This window comes from Lepisma saccharinum, chromosome 14 (assembly GCF_977018435.1).
Source record: "Lepisma saccharinum chromosome 14, izLepSacc3.1, whole genome shotgun sequence".
NCBI classification, from domain to species: domain Eukaryota; kingdom Metazoa; phylum Arthropoda; class Insecta; order Zygentoma; family Lepismatidae; genus Lepisma; species Lepisma saccharinum.
In genome coordinates, this window is record NC_139242.1 from 81,285,961 (window position 1) to 81,313,425 (window position 27,465).

The following is a 27,465-nucleotide window of genomic DNA, read 5'->3' on the forward strand; positions in this document are numbered from 1 at the left end:
ACTTGGACTGAATTTAAATTGTGCAAAAACAAAAAAAATAGGTTCCGGTTCTGTTGCAGAACCAAATGTAATACATTAGAATTTATGGGTTCCTGTACCATTAACAACCATACTTGGAGGCACCAGCATCAACATGAATCAATATTAGGACCACAACTGGTGGTTGTGACTTTGTTGTGAAAGCTGCCTGTTACTTTGGTAAAAATCTCCCCTTAAAAGTTCATCGAGACATTGCATAGGTAGCACGTTGCAAGGAGTCAATTCGATAACTGTGAAGATGTGATAATTTCTGAATTCATTCGCAAAAATAACCACAAATAATCTAATTGGGAAGCAAATAATTATATATTTCTATTCTATTAAGAATCATAGACCTCTTTTAGAGGAAAACAGATTAATCTATATATACATGCATAAAAAAATACAACAATCACACTAGAACACCAACAACAATATACATAAATGCACAAATAATATGTCATTAACGCATAAAATAAATCCCCAACAGGAATGGCTGGCTTAACACAATATTCCCACAATAACTGAAGAATGGCATTATTTTAAATTAATAATAATTAAAAGACAGGTAGTGAATGAAAACAAAAAAGCACAATTTAAACAAAATAGCATGCTTAACTATATTGTTTCTTTGCATTGGCTACATACTAACATTTCACACTCCATCTCTCTCTCTTAGTTTTTGATTAAAACAAGAAATAAAAATACTGCGAACATCATCTGTATCTTTTCAAACAACATACAAAAGCAGTCTTTTCTTTTTCTTAGAACATGTCTTAACAGTTTACATTTTTAAGAGCAACCTTCCAGCGATAAAATATTATATTATGCAACCATTTTTCCTTTCACCAAAATTCACTCCACTCCACAATTGCACCAGACCCTACAATGGTAGGACTTTATATTCTACTCAGTCATTTAATAATAACAGGGAGGGCAGAGTGATAAAATAATCCTGAAAACTCACCTTCCATCCCTACATTGATAACTTAAAAACATTATGACTAAAACATACTTCTCTCACAATTTTTAAAGTTAAATGTACCATAAAAATGAATGATGATAAAATCACTAAATGGAAAAAAAAAGTATGGAATGATAAATATTTGATTGAAACATTCTACATCTAATGGTGCTGCCCACATTACAATTGGTGCATTACTTCGACATACAATGCCTCCTTTTTTCTTATTATGCTTTGTGCTGTTACATCATAATTTGTTGTTCTAGACAGCTCTTACTAAACACAGACAATAAATATCTTTAAACTATGTCCACCTGTAGTGCGTCGTTTCTTAATGTTAAGCTTCAATGTGCATTGATATTTACATTTTTGATGTTTTGTTTTTCCTCTCGGTGTCATGAAGTCATTAGTTGTTATATTGCTCTGGAAGTACGTACGAGATATCATCCCATGGATGGCGATAAAGACCTTGCTTCAATCTTCGTTGATCCAAATAGTGACCTGTAACAAGTGCAAAGAAAATTTGGGTATGTGCTGAAATGAGCAAAATGTTTACACACATACGAGGAGGTACAAAAAAAAAAAAAAAAAAAAAAAAAAAGATTCATAATGTTGCGTGGATTACCGATGTACTTACAGCTTGTGCCCCAAGGTGTCATTAGCATGGGATATCTTGCATCAATCTGCAAGTTGGCATTATTATGTGCTGAGCGGTTCATTCGTAGTGTTGCATTTTTCAGGTGTTGTGGCAAGATTCTGATGATTTTTGAGTGATTGTTGAGATGGCGGACTACAAGGAGCAAAGGACCTGTGTTAAATTTTGTTTCTTGTTGGGAAAAACGGCTGCCAAGACCGTTGTTATGCTTCGCCAAGCTTTTAATGAAACTGCCTTAGGAAAGCCTCAAGTCTACGAGTGGTTTTCCCGGTTCAAAGATGGCAACATGTCAACTGAAGACTTGCCATGGCCTGGCCGTCCTTCGACAGGCAGAAATGAAGAAAACATTGGAAAAGTTTGAGATGCCATTAATGAAGATCATCGAAAGACCATCGAGCAAATTTTTGAAGAAGTGGAGTTGTCCTGGAGTACCTGCCAGCGCATTTTAACTGACGATCTGAATATGAGACGGGTGTCTGCTAATGTGGTTACTGCACCATGACAATGCCCCAGTCCACATGGCCATGTCAGTGTGACAGTTCTTGGCAAAGAACAACATGGTGCTTGTGCCCCATCCCCCGTACTCACCCGATTTAGCATCCTGTGACTTTTTTTGTTCCCTCAGATGAAGAGGAATGTGAAAGGGAAGAGATTGCATGACGTCAATGAGGTCAAAGACATTACGGACAAAACCTTGAAGAGTATTGCGCCAGAGGAGTTTCGAAACTGTATTCAACAGTGGGAAAAATGTTGGGACAATTGCATTAAAGCACATGGGCAATACTTTGAAGGTGACTAGAGTAGACATGCTTACCTGAATGTACCTACAACATGTACATGTATGGTCAAAATAAAACAAGGTGACAAAATTCCAGGTTTTTTGGGTACCTCCTCGTACATATGTCTTTAATTGCTTGAATTGATCCAATAGTTTACATTTGATAATGTTATTTTGATACTTCCTGCCAACACCAATGTTCATGTCACTTCAGTTGCTGAGTGTGTTGTCTTAACATTCATCCTCATCATTGTAATAGAACCTAAGATGCAGAAAAGGGACATTAAAATGTCAAAATACAAATGTAAGTGCCCATGGTTTTTTTTTGTGAAAAAAAGAAGGAATGTAATTTTCCCCCACTTTTTAGGTTGGTTGCTGCATATAATTTTCAATGTGATCTTTTTCTCACTACAGAGTAGCAGGCATAACTCTGTTGTATTGCCGGCACAGCATGGGTTGTTTCTGCAAAAAACCACTTAGGCACCAATGTTTTATTAGTACATGCACCCAGAGTGAATAAATTTAGATAGGCTGTTTATTCATATTTTTTTTGGTTTAATAATGCAATCTACAACAAAAAGGCAAAACTTACCAATGAAGCCAATACTTCTGCCAAGAACAAACAGGCTGTTTATGGAGCCCATTTCAATGTAGTCTTGTGCCTCTTCCCTGAAAGAAAACACATATTAACTCAAACATTTCACCATGGCTACTTTGGTAATAGTTTTCAAATACAAATATTATCTGAATATATATTGTGATAATAAATTTTGCATGCAAGGCAAACTACATTCATATTCTGTAATATTCACCATTATGGATGAAACAAGATGAAATTTTTGCTGCTACTGATTTTATAAAATTAACCAATATTGATAACTGATATTCTACTTATATGATAGAAAATTGCAAATGTTCCTTGAAGAACTTGATTGCATGTCCTTAATTTACGTTACGAGGTGACTGCATAGGAGTTTGTCTAGTTTGCCTCAGAATAAGAAACTTTACATACTTAGAAATTTGCTTTTAAAAAAATCAGAGTGTATAAACTGTAACTTTTTAGGACATGCTGATATGCATACATTAGCCTATACCGACAGACTACTGATTAATTTACACCATATCTGTTCTGAATATTAGGAATGGTGTGTTTGGAAAATATAGCCCAAACCAGGGGTTCCCAAACTCTTTCATTTCATGGTGCCCTTAGCGCTTCAAGATTTTTCCATGGCACGGAAGTCAGAATGTACACCTATCTAACACTTGCAATGCTCAGTTAGTATGGTTAGGTTGCTGGCCTTAAGTTAAACTTAAAAAATAAACACATATTTCAAATTCAGAAACATTTTTTACATGTAAAAGTACTAAATAAGCACATATTTGAAACAATCATATCTTTTCAGTGAAAGTAGTCAAACCCCGATTTACGTTTTCCATGGACTTGTAAATAAAAAAACGTAAAATGCGGGAAACGTAAAAAGCGGGAAAGCATAAGGGAGGGGTGAAACTCAAGTGTCAGTAAGAAAGGACTACACAATCGACTTTTTAGGGGATATATTGTGTCAAAAATTATTTAACAATGGGAAACAAATATGATAATGAATTTGTAAGGAAAAAAAAGCAAGACATGCTGTGAAAGTCAATGACGTATTAACGGGACCCACTTTCGAGGGTAGGGACGGTGGATGACTTCTTCTCACTCAGACCTATTAGGTTCAGTTTGTGCATCTGATTGTGTGAGATCTCTGTTTACTCTGTAAACTGGTAATTAGTTGTTATTTTTAGAAGTCCCTGGTAATTGGAGGGAGGTGATCCTTTATAGCTGGGTGCAAAGCATCTTTATATACTGCAATCAAAGTGTCCTAAACATATGCAGAATGGTTCAGATTCCACTTTGAGCTGCATATGTATCCAGTCCCGATCAGCCCAACAGCATGAAGGGAACAAAACAAGCTTTGTCAAACTTACGCAAGTTTAGACCTAAAAATAAATTATCAGTGACGCACGCAGGATTTTCGAAAGGGAGATGGGGTTACGTATGCTTTTTATAGTAGTCAGTCTTCACTTTGCTATCTTTTCCTGCCTTTGACGTTTTTTCTTTTCTTATTTCAAGAAATACTGGCCAGAGGGCAATGACCCCCATCAACCCCCTAACCCCCTTTGGGCACACCACTGATTGCTATTTACATCCATGTTAATCGAAGATTTATTATTGGATTTAGAAGTCTTGCGGAGGGCAAATTCTCCTTCCACCAACAGTTTTCCCGTAAATAACGTGTTTCCTTTTTATTTTCTTCCCGTCAATGTTTAATATTGCGTGATTTATTTTCAGCACATGAATCTTTCCAATAATAAGCGGCGATTATATTACTCTTAGCATCATGTGCATTTCCTTCCTGCACTGCTCTGTTTGTTCAAGGTGTTGATCAGATGGACGAACAAGAAAAAAAAAATAGATTGCCTTTTTTTCCTTCTTTTTAACTCCTTAGGTGCTCGTGTTTCCTAGCGTCAAAGCAAATGCTGCCTGGAGACACCCCTCCCACCGGTTTGTAATGGGGGAAGGGAGAGACAGGTGGTGGAGCCACGCGGAACAAGTCTTATCAGAAGTGTGCTCATTTCTGGCCAAGTTGCAGAAAGAAAGGAGGAAGGCGGGGGGGGGGGGGGGGAGAAAGATCACTGATTAGATGCTTTCCCATACTCTCATGTCAAGGCTTCCCCCATATGAGCAAGATATCAGACGTTGGACATTAAATAAAGAGAAAATGGTTGAATCTTTCAATTACTCCATAGCTGTGCACAGTGGCAGATTAATGAGCTCCTGTGGGGGGAAGATGGGCTTTTTTTCTTTTTACTGGCCATACGCTATGTTCGTTGAATGTGCATATTCAGGTTCAAAAGCAACAACGTAATTTTAAACATCAGAGGAAAGGAGACGGGAGATCCCTTATCACCATTATGTTAATTGGTTAAGATGTCTTGTGTGAGGGGCTCTCACTTCCACACGAGCAAGAAAATCGGGGCAGAAATACTTGGCAATTTTCAGTAATTACAAGACTGGTGATGATACCATAGAGGGCATGAGAAAGCAAACGCCCCCCCCCCCCTGCAAATGAGAAAAAGGTGAAGGTAGTTTCCCATGCACTTTGCACCATGCCGTGACGCATTTTATATAACACAGGAATAGGATGAGAAAAGGTGCCAGAAGGGTGGATAAACACAAATGATGAAGGAGACAGTAAACACTTACCACATTAAAGGAAAAAGTTTGATATTTCATAGCCTAGGCCACATTTTTAACGGAGAAGAAAGAGATTCACAGAATGACAAAGAGTAGGAGCACAGAATACTAACTGTAGCGTTGGTAGAATGTTGCCAGAGAAAGACAATAGGAAACAAATATAAGGTACTTTCACCAGTGTTTACTGCATAGGGTGGGTGGTTTCGGGGAAGAAGGAAAAAGGTTATTGGTTGGCTAGGTTAAGTCCGGGGGTTATAGTGGCATGCATGCCTGATATATAGGTCCTTTCCCATTGCCTGCAGAAAAAGACGTGTCTGAGTGGGGGGGGGGGGGGGTAAAAGATGGGAAAATGTGGTCTAGGCTACGAAATATCAAACTTTTTCCTTTAATGTGGTAAGTCTTTACTTTCTTCTTCTTCATTTGTGTGTGTGTGTGGGGGATGTGAGAGATGGTGTGATCAGCACCATGCTCCAGCACCTTTACCCCCACATATTCTTCTATTTTTTTTGGCCAATTTGAAGGTGATGTGATCTGCACCACACTTGGACAGCCCCCTTGCTATTTTGGGCCAAATACGCATTTCAATGGCATTTAGATGTGCACTAAATTTGGCTGCTCTCAGAAGGGAGGGAGGGAGGGAGAAGTCAACAGAACAGATTTCTGGCAAATTTTAATACAATGTCACGGCTCGGAGAACGTATAAAGTGGGAAACGGGAGTTAGAGCGAAAGTAAGATCGAGGTGAACGTCCTATTATTTAACATAGCCTTTTGCCGGGGCCCGACTGGATGAACGTATAATGCGGGAACGTAATATTGGGGTTTCACTGTATTGAAACATTTCGTGGTGTAAGCCAGCCACGGCGCACCAGGGCACCAAAGTGCACACTTTGGAAACCACTGGCCTAACTGCTGAAGTTAAAAGTAAAAATTATACATAACACATAACAAAATATACATTGATTACATGCAGAATGTGTGGGGGAAAATTAATTCTATCTACAAATCAAGAACATTTTGAATATACAATATATATTTAATGGTTTTGGACAATGCCCCTGGGTCTGATGTTCCAGTTTTCATAACAATTGTGATCTGTAGCAAATAATGCACTAACCTTGTGAAACTTCCGCTGTGTCGAAGAAGATCCACAAAAGAGACAGCGATTACTCCATCTACATTGAGAATGAGGTTGGGCTTCTTCGATGTCGTGATTTTCTCCACTTCCAAAGCATACTTCAGGAGTGGTGTTGCAGGGAAATTATCCAAAACAAAGTCCATGATAATTTTTACTCTCATATCTGGATTATTAATCTGAAAATTGAAAATTCATAAAATTAACTTTTTCAAAGGCATATATTATTATGTAAATGCATTCTAATGCTGACAATGGAACAATACTTGACCCAAAATCCTCAGCCCGAATTCCATTCTTTGCATCATAACTGTCATAGTTACATGTTTTCTATGCATATAAATGCAATTATCACACCCCTTGATGGCAAATAAAGAAAAATAAAGTAAGTGTTGACACAAGGTAAGACAGTTGCTTACTTCCAAGGTGACAAATAATAATAACTATCACTAATAATATTCATTTTATGCTGATGGGCTAATCGGGACTAAATATACAGTTTAAAGTGAAATCCAATTTAAAACACGAATGATTATCGAGTGCGACACTGTTTAATGTGGACTAGAATACGCATTGGGTGCAAACAGATTGCAGGTTGCGTTGTTTCCTTTTTCAGGCTGTACTACAATGCAAGTCGAGGAAGAGTTTGGACTGCTCCCTGTAATGGGAGAGTGGGATGAATATGAAGGTGGTTGAAGCAAAGAAAACATGACTTTTTTACGATGCATTTTACACAGTCGAACCAGAACAAAATTTACAGCCCTGATTTTTTTTGTCTGGTGCCTAGAAAGGTTGTGTTGTCTCTCCCGAGAGATCTTATCTTACCAATTAATCATGTAATAGACAATGCCCCAACATTCATTCTGCCTGAATCTTCTTACTTTTGCTGGTGTCAGTGTGACTGGTGTCAAGATTCTTTGAGTTACGCTTGCAATAAGCGAGAGATTGTTTTCCTTTCCATAGATCTCAGTGCAAACGGGTTTCTCATGAACTAGAATGCAAGAATTTTGTGAAAGAGCAAAGACTGTGCACAATTAAGAGAAAATAACATTTTAAAACCTTTTTTGTGAAGATGTTTTCATGTTCTCACAACACGCGTTCTGTGCATAACAGGTTGTATAACTACCAGGATAAATTGTGTTACCGTCTCCTAGGAATCTTTGTGTAAGTTTGAGCTCCGTTTAAGCTGAAAATTGGTGCAAATTACAATAAGAACCCTTTTCCTGGGAACTGCGAAAGGTAGTTGTATCGAGAGTTGACTGTAGTTATTTCTATTTGGTAAGTGTTGACGTAATTATTTTACCTTCCTATATTTGTTATTAGGTTATGTTATTTTAGGTTATGCTATGTATATTCCGTTTGGTTTTTTTGGTCATTTTGGCAGGGGTCGCTAGCAGATATTTGTGACAGTTTCAGTTCACAGTTAAGTTTTTTGAGAAAGCTATTTTCTGTTATTTCTCCTGCGAAAAATACCGCCAGAATTCCGCTATTCTCGATGCGTCAAAACGTTCCGATAGAAAGAACAACCCTTGGCATGCCACTGCAACCTCGTGATTTGTACAGGGTGGCTCAATAAGTCACTTAACACCCTCAGTACAAGGCCACTGCGGCATGGAATTTGAAATTGGCGATGACCAATCGTTACCTGGCCAAGGGGGAACCACATTGACGCCACCCACATGGTCGGCGGCCATCTTCATGTCCGCCATCTTGAATTCAACTTCAGAATTTTAAATGGGATGGGGGTCGTGCGACATATCAAAATGGGCTAGAATTTCACGAGAAATGCAATGGTGAAGGTTTTTTCAACGTATCTTTAACCAGTAAAAAGTTATGACTGAATTCTTGTACCAATTTGCTCCTTTTCGAGGTGTTAGAAAAATGCCTTAAAATTTGTTTAGCGCTTCGGTAATGCATCGAGATCAAAGTGACGTCTATGGAGAGACGTTCGCATGACATTGCACATTATTTTAATCGGATACATCCATGAAGAGCTGTGCATTATGAATGGTTGTCGCGAACAATTTACAGTGTGACGCTTGCATTGAATTAAAAGTCCTTCACAGTGACAAGGCTAATGTTTATGTTCATAAGGAAGTTCATAAACAGAATATTCGATGATTTTTATCTCATAACCCATTTTCGACAGATCAAAGCTGAATGGTTAGTGTTGGTAAGTTAATGGTGTGGCGTGCTGTGTGGAACACGATTGGTTAGTCAATTTTCCATCAACGGAACCTTAAATGCTTAGGGCTACTTGGATTTGTTAAATAAACAGTTTTTTTCATCCTTGCTTATGGAAGAAGGTACTTTTTACAGAGGTTTTTCAATAGGGAAGAACACCAGAACACTCATGGGAACGTTATGAACCAGTTTTTGTCCAAAGTTAGTTATCAGATGACAAGGGTCACATATTCTGTTTATAAACTTCCTTCTGAACATAAACATTAGCCTTGTCACTGTGAAGGACTTTTAATTCAATGGAAGCGTCACACTGTAAATTGTTCGCGACAACCATTCATAATGCACAGCTCTTCATGGATGTATCCGATTAAAATAATGTGCAATGTCATGCGAACGTCTCTCCATAGACGTCACTTTGATCTCGATGCATTACCGAAGCGCTAAACAAATTTTAAGGCATTTTTCTAACACCTCGAAAAGGAGCAAATTGGTACAAGAATTCAGTCATAACCTTTTACTGGTTAAAGATACGTCGAAAAAACCTTCACCATTGCATTTCTCGTGAAATTCTAGCCCATTTTGATATGTCGCACAACCCCCTTCCCATTTAAAATTCTGAAGTTGAATTCAAGATGGTGGACATCAAGATGGTCGCCGACCGTGTGGGTGGCGTCAATGTGGTTCCCCCTTGGCCTGATAACGATTGGTCATCACCATTTCCATGTTGCACGCTGCAGTGGCCTTGTACTGAGGGTGTTAAGTGACTTATTGAGCCACCCTGTATTTGCGCCTGTTGATATATACGTGATATATGCAGTGACAGTGAAAACATGCATGGCTTCACGCAATTGTTTTCGATGATTTCCTGCAAACATTCGAAACCCCGACATGCATAATTTTTATTTACGCATGTTGATGTATACGTGTTACATGGAGTTACTAGGAGTCGCTCGCATATGGTCATGACAGTTTCTAAGGCGAAAACCGTTTATGTGGAAGTTATTTCTTCCACGAAAAATACTGCTTGATACGCCTCCCGTGTGACGGTAGGTGCGTGCTTGAATGACACCAGAACGGTGCTGCTTTTCTCAATGTCGCAAAACTTTCCAAAAACTAAGTGAAAACTCATGGAAAATGCCTATTTCGGTTTTAAAAGTTATTTTTTAAAAGTATTATTGCTAAAGAAACACAATCTGTAGATATATACATGTTATATGCAGTGACATAGTGAAAAAAATACGTGGTTTCATTTTGGCTGTCCGAATTATTTCGTGCACAATACGCACCAAAGTTTTGAGGAGCAAAAATATGGGAAAAAGGTGTGCATTATACATGCGTAAATAATGTAACAACATTCGGAAATATTGCAAAATTACAGAAAAGTTAGAATTTTGGACCTTTTCCCCCTGCATCTGCAGTTGGCTGAGTATTTTGTTGACTGGACTGTAGGTGGGCCAATATATTGCCACAAAAATGGCAAACCGAGTCAAGTACTCTTATTTCCCTCTCCAATAAACAGGGAAGAACTGACCACAATTTGTTGGATTTCCACACACTTGGCCAGAACCTTTCTGCTAATTTGTGTTTCCTCTAGAATAATACTCAAACTTACATCACACTAATTTTGAAATGTTTAATATTGTCAGACTCATTATATAACTTACCGACTTGATACGATGACCTATACCCATGATAAGCTGACCCTTCTTCCTCATTGCGTTGACAAATTCCATGGGAGAGAGGCCGGAGTCATAGGCTTCGCTGAACTGCCTGGCAGCTCCATCCAGGGCTCCTCCAAATCTGTCTCCCTGGATAACAAAACAACACAAAATCATTTTCATTCAAGTAGAAATCCTAAGACTGGTGATGAAATATTAAAAATAGTCTTGTCTATTCCACAAACACATTATTTTTTGTAATATTGTTCATATTGCATATACCTGCTGGTACTAGACCAATAACAATGGAGGAGTGGGTAAAAGTCAGGGATTAAAATTACAAATAATGCAAAACTTTGTACTTGTGCGAACACAATTTCTCAATTATATAAACACTAATAAAAAGAAATACAGGGTGGTCCATAAGTATGGAAACATCCATCGAAAACATCTATGAATGGTGAAACAGGAATAAAACAGACAGAAACATGACACAGCATGCTGCGAGGATAGTTTGCAATTTTGTGGAAAAAAAGTTAGTGAGAAAATTGAATTGCATGTACGTACATGCATTAGTCTTCATGATCAATACATACAATTACAAACACAAGTGAAAAACAAAGGAAGACTGCTCTGACTGAAAAGAGGGGATATAATATGAATACCTAAAACTTATTTTTTAACTGTCTTAAATTAAATATGAAAAAAAATAGAGCAAAAATTAATGTACTGTCAGAAGTATACAAGTTTTCTTGTTGATTAAAGAAAAGTATACACCAAAATATTTTTAATACAAAATTCAATTCTGTTTGCATATTTAGCAAAAAGATTATACTGTATAACAATTTTAAAATTTATCTTAAGTTATAAGTAATTTGTGCAGTTATGTAGAAGGTGTACTGAAATAATAATCAGACTTAATAGAACGAGGACAACCTACAATTTACCTACAAATCATAAGAGCGTAATCACAATTTTGAGGTAAACTTTTAAACCATTACTGGATAATTACCATTAAATACTTTCACAAATTTGAAATTAGAAAAAAACAAATACAATATTACACTTTCATTTTGGAGGTTATATCTCGGATGTGGATATGATTTTGTAATTTTAAAACTATTTAAATACATCCTTGGACAAATTTTCAAATTTCTAATGTGCACAAAAGATTGCTGTTCCAGGTTGTAGATCTTTTACTTATAATCATTACCCATAGAAATGCAAGAAGTGGTGGCGATTAGGTGGGGGTGGGCAGTTGATACCATTGCCCCCACAGTATGCTAAACCTTATCTACAAAGGATGTCCTTTCCCCCTCAGTTTTCGAACCCAATCACCACTAATGAATGCATGCATACGAGTGTGGCAGAAAAGTAATGAGACTGGCAACACTGCGATGACACTGCTGCCTTCCCCTTCACATGGCAGTTAGGTTAACCCCTGCCGTGAATTCAGTAGAAGTTTGAAATTGTTACAGTTGCTACGCAATCATTGGAAGCGTATTCGCTGGATCTCAGTCCCTGTGGCATCTTTTTATTCCTCTGGCTCAAAAACCACTTGAAAGGGTGCCATTGTGGTACTTTGGATAATATCCAGAAGAGCATAACTGACAAGCTGAAGAGTATTCCAGCAGAAGCCTTTCAGCACTGCTACGAACAATGGAAACAACACCTCCTTCGCTGCGTAGCTGACCAAGGGAACTATTTTCAAGGGATAACCTTGATTTGTAAAAATAATAATATTCATGGTTAAAAGAAAATCGATGTCATCACTTTTCTGCCACACCTTGTATGTTTCACATCAGAATCAAAGTTGAGAAGATTGCACTTTGAAGAAATAGATTCCACTACTGACACCAATAAATCCTGATATGGATGTTACAGCAAATATAAAAGTTTTTCAAATAGGTGCATGTGCGTGAAAACAAATATTTTATTATTGAAATTTTATCGTACCAATCTATTGCTGTTATTTTTTTTATCTATATTTTGTTTTACAAAAATCTTTCTTGCCATACAATTTTACTGTAAAATTCATCTTATGTTTTGACATTTTAATCGCAGCTGAGCCGATGTATCGGTTATTTGAAAGTATCGATTGGGTTGCTTTACTGATGTTTTGCTTGTTTGCAGTATAAGGAAAAATAACTCGTGACTCTTTCACAGAGTATAATTATCCTAGAAGTTACGCAACATTAAAAGTTTCCATTGATTCAATTAAATTTTTATTTAGTGTCACTTTTGGCTAATCATAACGATGAGGATGAGGGATGATATGATGAAATTGATGAAGGGACACTCTCAAAGAACATCCATGCCCAGGCCAGAATCAGCATTCTGTGCTAACCACTCTGCCACAGAGGTTAGCAAAGTTTCAATTGATTTTGTACCAATATTATGTGAAAAAAACATGTTATTTTGGGATAATGTAACTTATTTTTATATTCTGATGTAATATTTGAATATTTTTCTGTAAATGTACGCACCCACTAACAATTAATTTAGGTGTCGGAATCGGTAAGAGTATCGGTGTGGGTAAGAAAGGTAAGGTATAGTTCCCCGTGCATATAGCACCATGACACGAAGGCACATTTAGGGTATGTGTGGGTAGGGCCCCACCCATTCTCAATCTTGGCAATTTTGTAGGTGATGTGATTAATACTATGCTCCATCAGCCTTTACCCCTGAGGGTTGTTCCCAGGAACCCATTGATTTGAGGCTGGGTTAAGTCCCAGAGTCACTTTATGAGGGGGACAAGGCTGGAAAAATTCCGACCTTAGATCAACCACCCTGGGTCTCCACCATGGCAGGCGTGGGTATTGGTTACATGTGTTATCGCCAGGGAACGAATTTATATGTAATAAAAATGTGCTAAATATGTAAATACTATTTATTTATTTTCACCAAAATATGGAGTTAAATACGGACTTAAAATTGTAAAAAAAAAATAAAAATACCTTTTTGTAATAATATAAGACGCTACACAAGCTACATAAAACCTACGCTTACATTGACATTCATTGTAAAACAACACAATGTGTTTTCATTTTCTGTTTCCAAAACAATGCATAACAAAATTTTGTTGTAAGTGTTTGAACGTGAATTTCCTTGCATTGTCTCTTAAATTGGATTTATATTGGCTGAAACTGCAATCAATATCGCAAGAAGTAATTGGAGTAATTTGACAGTTATTCGCAAGATATTCACCCAACTCTTTCGGTCACATGAATATAGAGTATATATTGAAAAATGTTCTGAATTATGGAAAGAATATGTAAAAAATAACTACAATATGTATGAGCCACAACCTAATATATGTGAAAATATGGAAAATAAAAATGGAATTTTTCGAGTCTCCATGCCATGATGCACAAATACACCGTATTTACGCGTGTATAGTGTGCGTGCCTGTATAATGCACACTGGTTTTGGATGCGTAAAAATTACAAATAATTATATCTCGTATATAATGCGCAGTACAATCCAGTTTCAAGAAATTGCTTTCTTAGTTGTAGGTTGTAAATCTGTTGCTATGCTGATCAAGAGTGAATGACGTCATACCTATTCAATTGCTCATTCCTTCTTTTTCAAAATATATACTTTTTCTTTCTGTGACTAATGTAACATTTATACGAGGCACATTCAGGACCTTCCAAATAGCAGTTAGCAGCACAAGATTTCTTCCATTAAGGAATTTACATACTCCATGTATGTCATATTATTTGGCCAGTAATACATTTTAATTTCTATTATCTTTTTCCTTATGTTTTCTTTCATCCAAAGTACCATAAAAATTAGAACGTTTCTTTATTTTTTGATGAACTTATTTGAAGTGCATTTCTTGTATGGAATACTGTTTCCATATTCAGAAACTGCAGGATTCAAGCTTTACAATGATATATAACATGATAGGGTTCCGTACACATGAAAAATCAATGCAAGTGTCCCAAAATCATGGAATGACCCTGTACGGTTTCATGTTGGCTGTCTGAATTATTCCGTGCATAATACGCACCACAGTTTTTAGGGGCAAACATTTTGGAAAAAAGTGCGCATTATACATGAGTAAATACGGTAATACAAAATATAACTGATTTCAGCTTCAAGCATAAATATGTATTTACACATACATCCGTTCTCTGGTTATCGCCTTGAGCTCTACTTTTAATGTACATTTACTGGAATGACCCAGTCAGTCTGGGAGTGTAATTTTATGATCGTGGATTTTACAGTTTCTTGCTTTATGAATTTTACCTTCCCAGTGCAAATGAAGCAAAAAGTTATGACATTTTCCTGGATTTTACATTTCTCTGAAAAACATAAGTAAGGTTCCAACTTATCTCTAAATATCACACATTTTTTCTTCCTAATTTGTACTTACTATTGTGAGGAGCCCTGACACCAGTGACGAAACGAGATCTTTCCCTGCTCTGGCACAAACGATTGTGTTATGTGCTCCTGATACGGCTGGACCATGGTCTGCTGTGACCATAAGGCACATTTCGAAGAATTTGCACACGTATGGAGGTAAACATCGTTGGAACCATAGCAGAGACACAACTCCACCAATACCCAGGTTTTGTTTCAATACCTGTTGGAAGATAAAGTTATATATGTACACTTTTTTACAGGCAAGTAACTTAATTTCTAAATTCTAAAATCTAAGTGCACTTCAAATACTAATCAATAAAATTATTCTATATCTGTTGAAACTTTCCACCTGACTCCATTCAATCACATAACACATCATATCCACAAATTATTGGTCTAATTTGTGGGGCTATATTTTCACCAATAATGAATAGAAATACATGATATTAGCATAATTTGAAAGTGGAATATTTGAAGTTTTACACAGACCTTAAATGTATTTGATGTGCTCCCAATGTGTGGCAGGGCAAATGTCCAGGCGGACTCCATTCTCACCAAACCATCTCAAGCACGTCTCCGATGGCAGTCTCCTCGGTCACCGGACCTCACAGTGAGCGATTTCTTCCTGTGCAGTTTCATCAAAGACAATGTTTACATTCCTCAACTTCCACAGACACTGGCAGAATTGCAACACCGTCATCGGGAATGTCACACAAGACGTGCTTGAGAGGATTTGGCAAACATGGGAGTACTGCCTGGACATCTGTTGTGTCAAACGTGGGGCACACACACAAATGCAATTACCTTAAGTTTAATTTACTATTATGTCAGATTTACACCTTTGTGGAGACTAAACCATAATTTGCAGGATGCTACAGCTCTGTTAAATCTAGGCAATCAATACACAAATACAACTTTTTAAGGCACATTTTAACTATGTAGAATTTGAAAAACAGCCTACAAAATTTTTGTCAGAACGAAACACTCAATAAGTTTCCGTTCCACAATGCACATTCTTGCCACAGAAGATCCTGTTTGTGGCATTCTATTCACTTGCACTGTTACACACTCTGATATGTGCCTGGCTCAAACGACAAGTGATCTTCAAACCCCTATACTCAACTGTCGATAGAATAGGCCTGTAATGCACCGAATGTTATTTTTACTTTTGACTGATTGTTGTGAGAAGCGGGAAAAGGTAAAGAAATGAGAACAATTGAAACTTGGTTACAGTGATTCTCGTGCCTGCACAAGAATGACTGAGAACATTTTTCCTCAATAATATTCCCATGGCTATCAATTGTTGGCGGGATAAGAAAAGGGGGATGTTATTGTTCTGTGCTAGTTGGTAAGAAAAGAAGGCATCTGCTTTTAATTTCTTCATCCATAATTTCCTTATTCTGCCATCGATAATAAAAACTATCCGTTGCGCTAAAGGTACGAAGAATAAATTATAAAATAACCTATTATATGCAAGACAATATGAAATTATACAGAAAAATTTCTTATCACAAAAAAAATTGAAGAAATTTGTTGTAAAAAAGCAAAATTGGTAAAATATGTCAAAATATGCCTTATCAAGTTCATCTATTTCAGCTGATTTTCATCAGATACATAAAGATCTCACCCCAGTATTCTATGCGATACCAAATTAAAAATATGTTATGACATACAATCCCGGGCTCTAGTCATAAGAATATACTTTTTGGTTATGTAGACACATTTCAATCAGAGGGGCCAAACTGTAGAGGTTTTTGGTGGTTCTTCCATCCTGAATTATAGAAACGCACCAGAACACATGAAAACAATACTCACATCACTTATTGGCATCCCAGCATAGAGCAGCTCTTGTCCTCTTTCATCACTAATGCTGGTCATGAAGGATGCTGGTTTTCGAATTAAGCCTAATTCCTGCAAACAATTCACAATTTTAAACATGTTTAAGTTCATTCCATAAATGTAAAATTTTAAAATTCCTTTTATAACGAAACACATGTTACGAAAGTCCATTTTACAATCCTATAATACAGCCTACATTACCTAAATAGTTGCTTAATGAATGATGAATAAACAGTTTTTTTTTCACAATTAGTAGGAATGGGAAACAATAAATCAGTACTCTATTTCAAGAAATGTTTGTCATTTTATATTGAAATACTACATTAGCAGTTATAGTATGGTCGATAAGATATTTTTTTGGAGAAAGTGCATGTTTCTGGAAGAAAGCATGCAACTTCCCCCACTTTAGCTACAAACCAATCCACATTTATTGTCCCAATGACAAATGTAATCAAAAAGTATTTTTTGTTTGAGATCCATAATATGATAGGACTCCCTGTCATGCAAATATGACAGCACTCTAGATGTTGGACATCTGGAGCTATTACTAAATATTAAATGTTAACAAAAAGGGCAATTACCCCATCTGCCAATGGAAGCACACATAAGCACAGAAATATCAGCTGAAACACTTCACACCCCTTGCTAAGAATACAGTGTTACTGAATCATGAAATTCCCCATAAAGAAAAAGTTTGTGTGTCCCACCCATAAGAATACTGTGTGTGTTCCAAGGTGTCTTCAAGGTGCCCCTGCCTTGAATCTACATAGAGATTGCTGCAACACGAATAAGATATTGATCAACTTTTCTCGGAGAAAGTAAAATATTGTTCATCACTTCCAGTGCTATTTATGAACTCCTGTTCCATTATTGTCCTGATTCATTACTGCAACAACATGTACAGAAAAAGCAGTCATTTACCTGTGCAGTTTATATTCATTATGATGTTTAGTGTAATCTTTCAAGTTTGTAATTCTTGGCAAGTGTCCATGTTATTGCAATCATCTGTTCTACTTTCGCCGGCCCCTGTGGCAGAGGGATTAGCCCACCGTGCTACGATGCCAGGGATCCCGGGTTCGAGTCCTGGCCTGAGCATGGATGTTTGTCAGTGTCCATTCATCAATTTTATCATATAATCACTCATCTCATCTTTGCAAATTAGCCAAAAGTGGCACAAAAAGTGAAGTTAAATAAATTGAATCAATCAATATGTTTTAATTTCAAGCTTGTAAGTAATGTGTTAATTCATATTTGGAAAATGAGACACGTGGCAGTAAATAAATAAGACTAAATACAGAGAACCTTGGCCAAGCAACAGTGCAACAAGTTCCAATGACTACTGAAATTAATAGAACTACAAAAAAACAGCTTCAAGGAAAAGTTAGTACTACTGTAAAATATGTACTGTATTAAAAAGTTAGGGTAATTCAAGCTAACATTCTTGGCTCCCTTGAATTTCAAATTTTTCAGCACTAACAGAAACTATCACCCAGATCCATATTGACACTTACCCTTGCCCATGAATAGTCCATAGGCACAGTTGGAGGGGGCACTTCGGGTTCAGGAACAATGATTCCCTTCAGAACAAGTTTCTCATATGTGATGTGGATGACATCTCCAAGATCATCGAAGGACTGGGGGACGGCAGCTCCAGCTTCAGCCAGGGCCTTGTTCTTGGCAACGGCTGTTTCCTCATCGGCGTTAGCGCAGGCTCCTGCATGGCCAAACTGCACTTCGGATGTAAACATGCCTGAAATGTGCCACAAAATAGTATTTATTTCCTTTATACACAATGGATCTATGAAACTGTCTTCATGCAAAGTAGAAAGGAAGAAGCACAGTCACTGCCGTGTATACAAGAAATATCTGCCAAAACTGTAGAGCACAGTATGTGTTCATATACAGGGTGCTCCATGAGCATGGAAACACCTGCTTAAGACAATTATGTACAGGGAAACACAAATCAAACATCCTCATGCATGATACAGGAAATAGGAAAAACTTTTTAGGATGTTACCAAGATCAATTCTCTTAAATGGAAAGGTGGGTATGGGTCATATTACAATGAATTTCACCAAAAAATATTGATGTGCAGAATTTCAACTTAAGGTTAACCCTTGTGCTGTTGAAACCATAATAATGTTTCCCACAGTTTTCACTAAGAAAATGAAGTTGACACTAAGATGGCCACCATATTGGTAGGATGGCCTTTTCTTGAAAATGTTTGATTGTGTTTTAAATGGATGTCTCTGCACTTATGGACTACCTTGTATATTTATTACAACTCAGGTTGGCACAAGGAATGTCATACTTCAAATGCATTTGATTAGTGTATGCTAATTCTACGAAAATTACATTATCCAAGCATTTCTTATTGCTGCAAGCTGCAATCTTCTAATATATATCAAAAGTACAATGTGGTTGTGGGAGTTTCCCCTAAATTTGAATGAAAGACTTGGACAAGTGAACATGAAATGGAGAAATTTAATGCAGAAATGTCTAAGAAATTTTGAACATTCCAGTGACATGATGTGATCTGTCACCTAGACAAACATTTACTTTGGGTATTTGTTCTTACCTGCACATGTTCCAATGCACCATGCTACAAGTGGTTTGGTGATTCTGCCATCTTTCATTGCTTTGCAGACTTCATACTCCTCAACGCCTCCAACCTCACCCAGAAGAACAATCATTTTCACCTACAAATACAGTACAAGACACAAATGTCACAAATTTATAATGTACACAGAAATTAAGCAGTTGTTGTCCAAACATTAAAATTATCTAGCATTTCATTTGAAGATTTTCTGGTGACAGACAGAACAAGTTTTTACCAGGCAGGTAATTCATGGTGCAGTTTCCAAGTCACAGTTCCAGAAATTTCCTGGTCAATAGCCAACAAGAACTATGCATTCATTTAATCAGAGATTGAAATAAGTATACCAGTGAACAGTGATTTTATTTATTGATCATTATTTGATCATAATTATTACTTTCCCTGGGAATAGAAACTAACCAATAATTCATGCAAAACTCAATTTGCTTATGCTAATTATTTGAATTTGAGGTTTATTGTATTTATTTATTTGTTTTAAAGTCCACTGTATACACAGTAAGGCTAATCGGGACTGAACCTACAGTTTAAAGTGGGATCAAACCACAGGATATCGAACATGGGACCCCTTGATAACACTACGCCATTATGGAGGCCCTTATGGTAATTGTTAAAACAAAATTTAAGGAGCTACAGTTATTCTCTTTATTTTTATATGTTTATGAATCAACATTTACAGTGCTATAGTAACACTTGTTGCAAAAATTTTGTTTATTATATTAAAGGTCAAACATTTAGCTCAAAACTCAAAACACCCTGTATCAATCCTGCAAGATCACCACCATTTGTATTGTTTGATTTACTTTCTGTGTGCTATTTGTGATTATTATTCACTTTTGATTGTGACAACTGTCAGCATTACAGCATGTAGTCCCACTTGGCTACCTGATGCAAGCAGTTCAATCCACTGTTGTAGAGATGTCACAGTACCCGTGAAGCAGCAGTAGGAAGGACAAACACTATTCAAGTGGATGTAGAATATATTTTCCTCGCTTAACTTTTAAGTTGGCTCTGTACTGTAAGCACGATAAGAAGTGTGGACTCTACTGGATACAACACATAACTTCGACTATCACTAATCCTCAAGCCAGCAATTCCTTGCTTTGGCACCATGCTGCTTGGCAACCACTTACATTTGAGTACCTTGCTATTTCTAACACTGGGGTCCAAAATAGGACAATAACCGATAGAACAAGAGTTGCTCTTTACAGCTTAATCCCTACCTTAAGAGCATGAAGAAAGTTTCTGTGAGGTTCTTCACTCGGTGACAATGTTGCCAACTGTAACGTAAATACTTTTTCCTTAGTAAATCAGCAACAATGTTACACTGCGTAAATTCCCTCACGGAATGGAATTCCCCGCTACTATGGTTGAAAGGTTCTGGTTTATGGTACCCCAGTCTATCTCATATAGAACAGATAGGGGATTGGTTTGCCCTCGATTCCTTTATAAATCCTCTGAAGAACTCAGGGGAGAAATTTCTGCAGTACTTATGTTCTCTGTATTTACACAACAACTTTATACATGTTGTATAATATGTTTGTATAATATGGGATGTAAATATATAGTTTGTTTATGAAATGGGAACGTATTATGTGCAGGCAACATAATAACACATTAACAGTGTAAATGTTAACTGAAGAAGCGTAATTAACTCTGATAAACTTACTTTTCATTTTTCCAGGTGAAATGGGTGGCAAAATTGATCGCAAGAAAAAATTTACGCGGAAAAATGAAAAGTAAGTTTATCAGAGTTAATTACTTATCTCCGCGTAACCGCCAAAAAGATATCTTTAGATAAAATTTGAACAAGCGTAATATGCAAAAGTCATTAAAGCTTCCTATTTCTGCTTTGGAGAGAGCACTTCCACCTGAACCTTGTGTGTAACAGTGGCATCGTTTACCACAATTCTTACTTATTTTATTTTAATGAGATATAACGAAATAAAACACCAATGTAGGCATGTAAGTAAAACAAAAACAGAAATCAGACAATTTGCGTATATCTTGTTTCAAGTCCACTTTATGCACAGAAAGGCTAATTGGTACTGGACCTACAGTTTAAAATGGGATCCAAACCACTATGTTCCTCCACCAGGTATTGAACCCGGGACCCCTTGATTAAAAAGCAATGATGATGCCATTGTGGCATCGGGGAGGCCCAATTCGTGTATATGTGAAAAAAGTTGGTTTACTGGGGTAAACCAGATAATAATATACACACAAAATGTGCTTAAGTATCCACACACCTATTTATTTTGTTCAATTAATTTGGGTGACTACTGTCACCATCCACATTGGAACTCTTAGTATAATATCTTACCACATCTCAAGTTCAGCAACATGAATAAGCCTGATAACATGGAAGAATATGCTACTGGTGTGCAACAGTCTCATGCCATGTCTGCTGTAAAAGTTAGCATTATGGGTAAAGCTTCGTAGTAAGAGCAAGATGAGCCCCACATGTAGGCGTAGTGTTTTATAGCAAATTGAACTGATCTCTTAATTCTCAGTAGAATTGCATGTCGAGGAAAGAAGGTTGAGAGGTTTTTTATTGGTGCTGCCAAGGAGGTGTGACAGATTGCTGGACGAACCCCTCCCTCCAAACCCTCAAACACAAATACATCATATATTCACTTATAGAGAGTAAAATAATGCAGGAAGATAAAAAAAAGGGCTCTCTTGCTATTGTGACGAAAATCGCAACGTAATCTATATTAAATTACATTTATCGTTCGCACAATCCAGTTGCTCTGCCATTGTTTTTTGGCTTACGCCACTTGATGCTCCTTTTTTTTAGTGATAAATGTTGTAGTGACAGTACGCTAGAGGGCAACATGGTTCCACCCACTTGTCTCGCTTGCAAAGTGCTCAGCACAGAACAGCAGCAACAGTCACGTCAAATATTTGGAGCAGTTAGTCACATCAGGACTCCAGTGAGCAGAGAGAGTTGAACTTCGCTTCTCTGGAGAGAACGGAAGCACATGGCTCGTGAACGTGTGCAGATGCCTGGCGAGGACAGTTGATGAAACGCCTGGAATTCCCAAAAGATCGCACTACCACGATGAGAAACTCTGCACCTACAAATGGAGGTACATGTGATTGTGGAACAAGATCGAAGGTTCTCTTTAGGAATACGGAGATGCACATGCCTACTGGACATTAGCAAATACCCAGTTACTTTATTTTTACAAAGTGGGAAGATTTGGAAAACACTTGATGTTGTACGAAGTGCCGTGTTGGTGAAGAAGACAATGGAGTGAGCAAGTTAAATGGCCTGCATGAGAATATGTACTTACAAGATTCGTCTCTGTGGATGAATATTTTCTGGTTGCAACCAAAGGAGGTAAAATGGGAACATTTCCAATTCTGCATACGTGACAAAAGGGAAAATAGTACGTTGTCACATTTTTGAGAAGTGCGAGAATCAGGAACGAGGTACGTCTATAGACAAGGTGAAGCACTCCATGGAAGTTTTGATGATGCCTTTTTTTGATGTGTGAAGACGATTAGAAGATAACCGGAACATTGTTGCCAGGCGTCACACTGAAGTCCGCCCGTGGTTGAAGGAGATAGAAGTTTCTGAAGGGTTAATTCTTACGCCTTCTACCCTATTCATCATTGCCCATCGTTACAGTAAAAATAGGGATTGCTGAGATCATCGTGTCTTTCTTCAAGGTGGAATATTATGTCATAGAGTAAATGTGGCAACGTGGTTACGAGCAACTAAAGATACAGGTACGTGACAAGTGCATGAATTCTTGCAAATATAGTTGGTGTATAAAAAAAATGCGTCGTTTTTCACTAGTTTTCGTACTGAATTAAAAGAGTGGCAAGTACATGAAACTTGATCGGCAAATTGTCGAATGATAATATGACAATTGTATCATGTGAATAATTTTGTACTAGAGTGTATAGAGGTAGGAACGTCACTGTGACGTGGTGAACGACCTCAGAGCTCCTCATGCCTCGTGGCTCGAGCGAGGTGGAAAGGGGGCGGTGCTAGCAGTTGAAACGGCAGATCGCTTGACGTCGGACTGGGTATCGAGCAGTGGCTTGATGTTTGTACGGGGTGTAATACCTGCAATTACGTGTTTGTATCGAATAAATAGTAAGTCAAGGAAACTGATACTTATTACTTCCCGGCGTCATAAGTATGGCGCACAAACAGGAGGACTTGACCGTCTACGTCGTTAGAATCTGGTAGTAGCTGTTAGATGGAAGAATTCGACTTTTCCGTCTGTGATGTTGGAGCGTAAGTACTGAACTTTTTCTATGTGGAAAAGAAGAGTGACGAATAACTTTATCGTGCTGTGATTGTAGCACCGAAATTATAAAATAGTTGTACTGAATACGGCGACTAAAATTCTTAGCTAGCAGTAACTGAAATTGAAAATGGCAACAAAAAAGGAATTGGACTTTCTCTTTAAACAATTTGAAGCTGGACTCGCGGAACAAGTCAGTAGTGTTGAAGCTAATGTCAAAGCTGATATTAACAGTGTTGAAAGTATTAATAGTGTTGAGGCCAGTGTAAGTAATGTAGGCACCAGTATAGGTCTCTTAAGGCAAGACTTCGAATTATTGGAAGCACGAGTCGAAAAGAAAGTGTCTGATAATTTGGTCGAAACAAAGGAATGCACCCATGAACTAAAGGAACAAGTGGTCAACTTGAGCACGAAATTGGAAGAGAAGATACACGAGGTTTCTGTTACGTGTGTACATCAACATAAAAAATTGAGAGAGGTTTTCGATTCTCATGTAAAACAGGTAGAAAATGAATGCATAGAAATTAAGAAAGCACTCGAAATGAATCAAGAGAAGTTTGAAAGTTCAGTCAACCTTGTACATGGAAATGAAAGTAGTATGAAGGAGTTGTTTAATAACATTAGTGGACATGAAGTTGCTATTGATGAGTTGAATAGTAAATTTAACGAAATTAGTGTTAAGTCTGGACAAACTATTCAAGATCTAAACTTGAGCGTTCAAACCGTTCAATAGAAAATATCTAGTAATGACATTACTGTTAAGGGTTGCTTACAACAACTTACAGAGATTACTAACAAATATGAGGTTCTAGATGATAAGTTGGAGAATATTCGGTATCAAGTTACAGATTTAACAAATGATTTTTCCATGTTAAGAGTAAGTGCTGAACCGGTAAAATCTTCTTTAGGATTAGAAACTAGAGTACAAGGCTTAGTTAGTCCCGATGTTTCTAGATTGTCTGAATTTCAAAGGGAAGCAAAGAACGCTTCTTTACCCATTGAAAAAAACTGAATATATCACGTTTAGAAAGCGAAGACCATTACGTAAAGGAGAATCTGATTCAGATGTAAAATCTTCTAGCTCTGAAACTAAAGTTCAGTTAAGGGGGTTTAAACGTAAATCTGCAAGTAGCTATAAGAGAGGTACAGTTGCGAAAAGCATGTCAAGAGATAAATTTCATGATGGTAGATTGGAAAGTGGAACTGATCACAAAAGTAGTAGTTACAGAAGGAAGTTTGTACCCAGTACACTTAAGTACTCTGATCTAGATAGGTTACCTAAATTTACTGCAACTAGGATGGATTATTTGGTGTCACAATTTCTTCAAGAGGTTGAGGATCGCTTGGATATGTTAAATGTTCCAAAAAAAGATTACATGAAGTATGTACCAATGCTTTTGAAAGGTGTTGCTAAAAATTGGTTCTCTCAGGAGAAACTACACATTGTAGATTATAGTTCTTTTAAGGTTCTTTTCCTTAATGCCTTTGAAAGTGCATCGTGGAAGTCAACATGTCTTGCAAATGTCTTGTGCAAGAGATACAGCAAAATAAGTAGACAAACTCTGTTAAATTATTTCTGGTCACAAATTAATTTACTGAATTCCATTCAGCCAGACATGCCAGAACAGCAAAAAACTATTTTAGTAGCCCAACAGTTACCAAATAGAGTTAGAGAAGCAATCTTAAATCAACCTAATATTAGTCTTGGTACCGCTGCGGAATTGGTTCCGCGTCATGAAGCTTTGTATGCAAGTGCTGAAGGTGAAAGTAGGAGAGATGGAAGGCCTGTTGGTAATAGACAAGTACAAGTTGTTAATGAAACTAAAAGAAATAATCAATCTAGAGTAAGCAATATGCAAAATTCTAATACAAGCCATGTGACTAATGTAAGGAATTCTGGTAATTTCAGGAGATATGCCACTGATAATAATAGTAGTAATGATAGTAGATCTGGTCAAAGGTCTTGGAGAGTAAACCATTTTCCATATTCTGGTAATAACTATAGAAATAGTAACTTTCGAGGTAGATACAATTATAGTAACCAAAATCGTATAAATTCAGATAATAGTAGACCTAGGTATAGAAATACGATGATATTCAAAACAATCCTCAACGAAGTGAGCCTAGATCTAGTACTAGGGAAGAAATAGAAAATGGTAATGGTGGGTCTTCACTTAGGGTGAATGCACCCTGGTTTGTGCCTGAACAACCTTTAAACTAGATAGTGAGTCTATTGTTATTGTGACACAGAATAGCATAGACGAAGATGAGAATATTGTGTCAATAGTCAATCTTAATACTGAAGATTTTAAAAACAAACTTTGTAATGAAAATTCTAATAAAGCAAACTGTGAATCATGCCTTAAAAATGTATGTAGGGTAGATATTAATTTCTATGAAGACTTGTTAGAAGATGAAGCGAAATATAGTTCTAATAACTTAATGTTACCTGTAAACCTCAGGAACAAAGTCAAGAATACAACTTCTATCTTTGCAAATATTAATGGGATAGAGAGTAAGTGCTTAGTAGATAGTGGTAGCGACATTTGTTTGATGTCAGAGAACAAATGGAAAAGTATTACTAGCGAAGTCACCAGACCTAAATTAGAGCCAATAGAAGATATTATATTGGTTGACTATTCTGGAAAAAGAAAACAGAAAGTACTTGGAAAATTTTGCGTGGATATAGAAATTGAAGGTACTATGTTTTTTGTTCAGTTTGTTGTCGTCAAAGATTTGACAGTAGACATTCTTTTAGGTTTAGATTTTTTGTATAATGTAGAGGCTCTTGTAAACTTCAAGGAAAATTCTTTATTGTTACACACCAAACAAGGTGAAAGGTTAGTTAAATTATTACCTATATCTTGTCCAACTTTTGATGTGAGTGAAGAGGCAGAGAGTAGTTGTCTTAATGTAACCCAAAAGTCAAAAGAAATACTCGATGAAGATGAAAAGAAGCAACTGTTTGATTTGTTACTTGAATTTAGGATGCTATTTGATGAAAAACCTAGTTTATGTACTAAATATGAACATCATATTGAATTAGATACAACAGAACCTACAGTTTCTAAGCCATATCGAATACCTTATCATTACAGTCTGATAGAAGTGTAAGGGTATGTACTGACTTCAGGAATATTAATCAACACCAAAAAGTTAGTCAAATTAGACCTATTAATATTGAAGAGGCATTACAAGGATTTGTTGGTAGACCACATGTATCACTGGTCGATATGTCATCTGGATTTCACCAGATTTTGTTGTCAGAGTCATCTAAAAAGTATACTGCATTTTTGTTTGAAGGTAGACAATACCAATACAAACGTTTAGTATTTGGTACATGTAATGGAGTACAAGCATTTACGATGGCAATGACCAAGGTATTAGGCGACATTCTGTCAGAGAATGTTATCATTTATGTTGATGATTTATGCATTAGAAGTGAATCTTTAGAAAGTCACATAGAACATTTAAGAAGTGTATTTTCTAAATTAAGAGAGAGTGGTATGACTGTACGTCTCAAGAAGACATTCCTCTGTATAGAAAAGTTATTGTACTTGGGTCACATTATTGACAAAACAGGTATAAGAGTAAATCCAGAGAGAGTAGAGGCTATTCTCAATCTTCCTACTCCGAAGGATGTAAAGACACTTAAAAAAATAATAGGTTGTTTCTCTTGGATGAGAAGATTCATTCCAAACTTTGCTACCATATGTGCACCTTTATATGAATTGTTAAGGAAAGGTAG

At 36.9% G+C, this 27,465-nt stretch overlaps 1 protein-coding gene across 2 annotated transcripts in view; it reads right to left on the minus strand.

Moving 5' to 3' along the window:
- Positions 1-323: 323 nt before the first annotated feature.
- ATPCL (ATP-citrate synthase) overlaps positions 324-27,465 on the minus strand; it is a 163,887-nt gene continuing 136,745 nt past the window's right edge. For both annotated transcript variants that reach the window (XM_083136053.1, XM_083136055.1), the window contains exons 15-22: positions 19,417-19,537; positions 18,350-18,588; positions 16,815-16,910; positions 15,010-15,219; positions 10,635-10,778; positions 6,769-6,965; positions 3,008-3,084; positions 324-1,483 (exon numbers count right to left, since the gene is read on the minus strand). In XM_083136053.1, the coding sequence (XP_082992179.1) occupies positions 1,389-1,483; positions 3,008-3,084; positions 6,769-6,965; positions 10,635-10,778; positions 15,010-15,219; positions 16,815-16,910; positions 18,350-18,588; positions 19,417-19,537 (1,179 nt within the window). In that variant the 3' untranslated portion in view covers positions 324-1,388. The remainder of the gene's footprint in view (positions 1,484-3,007; positions 3,085-6,768; positions 6,966-10,634; positions 10,779-15,009; positions 15,220-16,814; positions 16,911-18,349; positions 18,589-19,416; positions 19,538-27,465) is intronic.